Source organism: Equus caballus, chromosome 24 (assembly GCF_041296265.1).
Source record: "Equus caballus isolate H_3958 breed thoroughbred chromosome 24, TB-T2T, whole genome shotgun sequence".
In the NCBI taxonomy this organism is placed as follows: Eukaryota; Metazoa; Chordata; class Mammalia; order Perissodactyla; family Equidae; genus Equus; species Equus caballus.
In genome coordinates this window covers 50,744,285-50,750,284 of record NC_091707.1, presented here as the reverse complement: position 1 = coordinate 50,750,284, position 6,000 = coordinate 50,744,285, and the positions used below count along the sequence as shown (strand labels likewise).

Sequence of the window (6,000 nt, the reverse complement as noted above, 5' to 3'; positions counted from 1 at the left end):
CTTCGAGGAGAAGGTTCCCAATATTCAAACCCAGGAAAGAGGTCCTTCTCACCACGGCCCCCCAATTTGGAGACGCACGAGCGGGTAGCTCCCCCTAACTCTATCTCCATACTCATTGGCCCCATTCCCAGGCCCTTGGAGCTCCCCGAGGCGCCCTCAGGGGCGGATGGCATGATTTGGGGCCCTCCTCTCCGCGGGGGGCTGCCTCTCCGAATTGCGAATTGCGCGGGGGCAGGGGACCCGCAGTAGAAGGGTGTGTGTGGGGGAGTTCATACCCGGGACAGGGGGTGGGGGGAGGACGCTGGGCGTAGGGGTGGGAGGGGGCGGGCCCTGCTGGCCCAGGTACTGGGACCCGCGGGCTCACCCCTCGCTTGCGTCACCTGGCCCACCGCCCCCGGAGACATCACAATCTGGGGGCCGGGACCCCGCGCCGCATCACCGCGCGTTTGCAACCAAACAATCCAACCAACAACACCCTGGTAAAAAAAAAGCAAGCGGCCTGAGCCCAGCCTCCCGTCCCCGCCCCGCCCCGCCCCGCCCCTCGCCCCCGGGGCCCCCGCCCCCGGATGGGGGAGTGAGCTCGAGCCGGGCGCCCCGCACCCCCCGCCCCGCGCCCGCCCGCTGCCCGCCCGCGGCGGGGGCGGCCCTCCCGCGCGCCCGCCCCGCCCGCGCCCCGCCCGCCGCCGCTCCTCCGGCTCCGCGGCGCCCTCGCCGGGTGCGTGCCGCTCGCCCGCCCGCCCGCCGCTCTCCGCGCCCGGCCCCGGCGCCCCGGGCCTCCCGCCCGCTTCATGGCTGCGCACGAATGGGACTGGTTCCAACGCGAGGAGCTCATCGGACAGATCAGCGACATCCGAGTCCAGAACCTGCAAGGTAACGTGCCTCAGCCTCCCCGGGAGGCGCGCCGGCTCGATCGGGGTCGCCCCGGGAGCCCCGGAGCCGCTCCCACGCCGGGCGACTCCGACTCGCACCGCCCTGCCCCGTCCTGCCCCCGCTCTTGTCACTTATGCTGGGGGGAGAGGGGGAGACACCCGCCCCCAAACCCCAGCATTGCCGCCCGGGCCAGATTGCCCAGGGGGTGGGGCGGCACACATGTGTGTGTGTGTTTGGGGCGGGGGGGGAGTCCTATGTTCCTTGTGGGGACGTCACGACTCCCCCTCCAGCCACAGCTGCGAGTTTGGAGAAGTTTGTACGTGGACTCTTGGGGGCGGTGGCCCAGGTCGGGGAGGGGAGGAGAAAGTGCGACTCTGTGTGTGTGTGTGAGTTCGCACACTTCCTAAGTACCTCTGAGGGTAGGGGAATTGAATGGGGGGGGGCACTGCCTCAGAGGCTGGGCTGGGGAGAAGGGGGCTGGGGGCGCAGATCTGTGGGGTGAGGCGGGCACCCAGCCCAGGCGACCCCTTTCCTCGGGGGGCTGCCCTCCCCTGGCCGGAGGCTCGACTGGGGAGTGGGCGAGAGGCCCGCCCGCTGGGGCGCAGGACCCGGCGGGAGACGAGGTGAGAGAAACGGGTGGGCGGTGCGTCTGACAAGGGCTGGGGTGACTCCCGCCACAGATGAAGCGTATTCGTCTTTCCAAAGAGTTTCTTCATCGTGGAAACTTAGAAAGCGCAAAAATATTGAGAGAGAAAAAGTCACGCACAGTCGCCCCCAACGCTCTCACCCACCCAAAGCTGGTGTTCCTGGAGGTGTGTTTCCAGCCTCTCTGTTTGCATTCGTGGGCTTTGCAGGTCTGGACGGAGTTCCACTTCCGGCCCCCCTGCTGCAGGGACCCTGGCAGGGCAAGTTTCTTGAGTAGCTTCCCCTGCAGCCTGGTGTTTCTGGAGATTCCAAGGTTGGGGGTGGCCCCGAGAGAGCTGGGACGCCTGGACGGAGGGTGGCGGGGCTGTGGGTGTCCCCTCAGCAGGAGTGGTGCCTTTACTGCTGGAGAGCAGGGAGCCCCAGCCAGCAGGGGGCAGTCTTGGGGGGTGGGGTGGCCGAGGAATCAAGTTTAAACATTACACCAGATAGAATGTTTCCTGGGAGCCCACGTGGGTCTGCTCCACCCCCAGGCTGGGCAGGGACAGCTAGGTGGAGGTGACCTGAAATGGGGGGAGGGGTAGCTGAGTGCAGTGGACACTGGAAACTGAGTTTGCTCGGGCCTCCCTCATCTCTTCTGGCTGTAATTTGTGTAAAAAAGAAGAGGATTGAGCTGGATATGTTGAAAATGATCCCTTTTGTTAATAAGCCTCGCGCCTGGATCCTGTTGCTGGAGAACTGACATCCTATTTGGGAGTGGGGGTCTCTTTTGCTGAGATGGCGTCTGGTTTGGGCTGTCACAGTGTGTGTGTGTGCATGTCTTAGACAACCAGTGGGTGTTTAATAAACACATGGTAACCGATGCTTGGTGCACCAATTTTCTACATTCCTCTAGGATGAGCTCCCAAGGGGGACTGACTTTGGTGAAGGAGGGCTCAGCAATGTGGGCAGTTAGTTACACCCAGAACTGTGAGAGAAGGCCTCACCAAATGGGGACAATTTGAGATGGGGTTCTGAAGGTTGGGTAGGAATTCATTGAGTGGATTCCTCTCTCTCAGCTCCCAGTGAACTGTCCTTACTTTTAGGCAATGCCAGTTACAATTTGACCATCAGTGGGCTTTGCTGTTTAAAAAAATAAACTTTTAAATTTGTGTATGACTTTATATTTATATATATAAATTTATAAGTTTATAAATATTAAAAAGTTTATGTATTTATAAACATTATATTTATATATATGATTGTATATATGTGTATAAAATGTGCGTAATTTTAAGTGCAAGCCTAACAAGTTTTTACTTGTGGATACCCCCATAGAACCCCACCGAGATCAAGGTGAGAAGGTTTCTAGTACCCTGGATGGGTGCCTTGTCTCCGTTCCCAGTCAGTCACAGCCCCCTGAGATAACTACTATTCTGATCCTTATTACTATAGTTTTGCCTCTAAAATTTCATATAACATTGAATTGTACGGTATGTATTCTTTCTAACTGGCGTTTTTTCCTCTGTATTATGTTGGGGCGATTCATCCATGTTCTTACCTGTATCAGTAGTTCCTGTTTTTTTAGTCTTCATTAAAACGACTTTATTGAGGTATAATTTACATATCATAAAATCCACCTGTTATAAGTTTACAATTCAATAATTTTTAGTAAATCTACAGAGCTGTGCCCACATCGCGACAATCCAGTTTGGGGAACATCGTCATTGCCTGGAAGAGATCCCTAGGGCCCAGCGTGTGCATCCGTGTCAGCTCTCAGCCCTGGACCCAGGCACTGCATCATTCCTTGTGATGGCTGAGGACTGTTCCATCGTGTGGATGTATCGCAGTTTGTTGGTCTGACCATCGGTGAGGGACATTTGGGTTGTTTGCAGTTTGGGGCTATTGTGAACAAATGGAGCTCTTAGTCCGGGGGGACACCAGCCCTGTGGGGTTGCTGCTCTGCCCCGCGTCGCTGAGAAGAGGCTGCGGAAATCTGTCTTGTTTCTTCATTTTTCTCGGGCATCCCTGTGTCTTGACTGGATGCTTAACAGACGTTTTCTCCTCTTGTCTCTGTGGTACTCAGGAAGTCCCAACCAAGGGGCCAAGTCCAGAGGGCACCCCTTGCTGTGCTTAGAGCATCTGCCCAAACCAGCTGGTGGGTGTCCAGCCCTGGACGTGTCTGGATGACCAGATAGTGGGCTGCCGGCGGGGCCCACGTTCTTCTGAACACGGTGTGGGTGACACTCAGGGGGCAGAAGGAGTCCAGGCAGAAGGGCTGTGTTTTAGGCCGTGTGTTTCTGTAGAGCACAGGCAGTCACACTTGTCGTGGTGATAGGTGCAGTGGGATTTCAGGAATCTGTAATCATCGTAGGGACTGAGGAGGGTTCCCGGCTTCCAGCTGTGGGCGGCAGCTGCGTCTTGGTCAGCCGTCCTGGTTCTTTTCAGAAAGCTTTGACTCTCGTGGTCCTGGGACCGGGGGCTTCCAGGGTCGGTCCCGAGGACGCTGCATGTCAGGGAAGGATGGTCCAGTAATACATTTCTATCTTTACTTCTTTCTGTATATCTCTCTGTTTAAATTAACTTGGAGAAATGTTGGCCTCCGCTCACTTGCTCATCTGAAGCCTTTGTCTACGGCCCCGACTGTGGAATTCTGGAATCCTTGCAGCTATGACTGTGGTGTCACCAGGCCATCCCCCACGGAACGTTGGAATGAAGACTTCCTGGCCTGTCTGGGCAGAAAGCGTGACCCCTCCCAGGAGGCCTGTCACACACCTTGCTGTACCTGACCTGTGGGCAGGTGAGGTCCTCGTTGATATGTGCGCTTCGATGGCTCAAGATGTTTGTAAATGCAGGACTCTCCGGCAGAGCGTGGATGTCCCTCTGGTCAGAGACTGACTGTGCCCCTTCACAGTGTCCCTTGCGCGGAAACGGGGGTGGCCCAAGCTGTTGACCTTTTCAGAGAGGAGAAACGGAATTGCAGGATGTTGGCAGCCTTTGCCTGGTGGCCCCCACTTCCTCGGAGACGCGTTGGGTAGAAGTGAGGTTAGAGGCAGTTGGGTAACAGGTCTGTACCTTCGTTCTCTGCCAGGCTGTGGGCAGCAACGCTCTGGCTCCTGTCCGATGACAAGGCCACTTTGGCTGCCGCCTCTTTCTCCTTGACTTGGCCTCGGGGTCCAGCTGAGTGCCCTGTGTTCTGGGGCCAGTTGACTATGGGTCAAAGGGGACTGTTGGGCCAGGATTTTGAAGACAGTCCCATTCTTGTAGGAAGCCTCCATCAACCCCAAAATTCACAGCCCCTCTCTGTCAGTTGTAGCAAACGTGTGCCAGGCCCATAGCATCGTGCAGACACCAGGGACTGCAAAGCTGGTTCTCGTCCCTGCCTCTAAGGAGTGTGAAGCCATCGTGGGCACCCAGCCAGACTGGGCTCGAATTTTCTGCTTCTAGCAGCGCAGACCTCAGTTCGGTTCGGGGCTGTCTCCTATTGCTCTGGTGCCCGGCGGGTCTGGTGCTGGGATCCCTGACCTCATTGTTCTGGAGCGGCTTGGCTAGGGCGCAGCACTCAGAGTTGGAGGTGGACGGCGTCGGGGGGGCTGGGCAGACGTAAGACTTCCCACTGCTGCTCTGGGGGAGCCGGGCGGGGTGTCCACCGCTGCCGGCTGGGCTCTGCTCCCTGAGCCGCATCCCCAGCCCCTCTTCAGTGCCTCCCTCGGTGCGAATTTGTTGGGAAGAGTACCGCCCAGGCCTAGCAACAGGAGCTGCGATCTGGGGCAATTGGATTGAATGCCAAACAGAGGTGGTGACAGTTAACCTGACTGAGAGTAGCCTGCATGCGAGGCATGGCACCAACTGCTTCCGTTAGTGTTTTCACAAGCCTTTGAGGTAGGGCTCCTTTCAGAAGTGACGGTGAAATGACTCCTCAAGGTCGCTCAAGGACTTGATACTTGCAGGTGGAGCTGAGATTTGAACCCAGGTCAGACTAAGCCCACGCATCCTCTTGCACTCGCTCTATGAGTCAGGTGTGATGGTCACACATCAAGGAGCTGGTGGCTTCATGGCTGGGAGCTGGGAAGGCCTGTCAGGGGAGGGGCTGGTGGATTAGGACCTTGCGTGCTGAGCAGAAGCTTGACCGTGCACTCTACATTGCACAGCATACAGTTTGGGGTAACCTGAAGGCAAGCTCAGGGGCAGGTCAGTGCCCGTGAGGTTAGGAAGATCGGCCCTTGTCGTGTCGTCCGTGTCCTCCTTTCATTCCACTGGCTCAGGCCCAGACCAGGCTCTCCTCATGCTTGCCTGAAGTGACCTCTTTATGGCTCTGGGCCTTGTGTCACCTCCTCCCATCTACCCGCCACCCAGCCACCCAAAGCACATCCCTGCTAATCCCTTCATTGCATCTCTGTGGCCAGCCTGTGGGCTTAGGGCCGCTCCTTGGTCCACCCCAGGGTGAACAGTATCGTTGTCCAGGGATGCTGTGATGTGAACAAGGTGGGGCTGCACCGCTTAGAAGAT

The 6,000-nt window shown here is 57.5% G+C and overlaps 1 protein-coding gene across 12 annotated transcripts in view; it reads left to right on the top strand.

Annotated features, from left to right (window-relative positions):
- The first annotated feature begins 648 nt into the window (after nucleotides 1-648).
- Nucleotides 649-6,000, top strand: part of CLMN (calmin) — a 114,495-nt gene continuing 109,143 nt past the window's right edge. For 7 of the 12 annotated variants that reach the window (XR_011432133.1, XR_011432132.1, XR_011432136.1 and 4 more), the window contains exon 1: nucleotides 649-870. Coding sequence is in view for 6 of the 12 variants with exons in the window: in XM_023628338.2 (XP_023484106.2) it covers nucleotides 789-870 (82 nt within the window). In the remaining 6 variants the exon portion in view is untranslated. Of the gene's footprint in view, nucleotides 871-3,163; nucleotides 4,292-6,000 lie in introns of those variants that run through there. The other 5 variants (XR_002803663.2, XR_011432134.1, XM_005605429.4 and 2 more) reach the window with 1 other exon arrangement.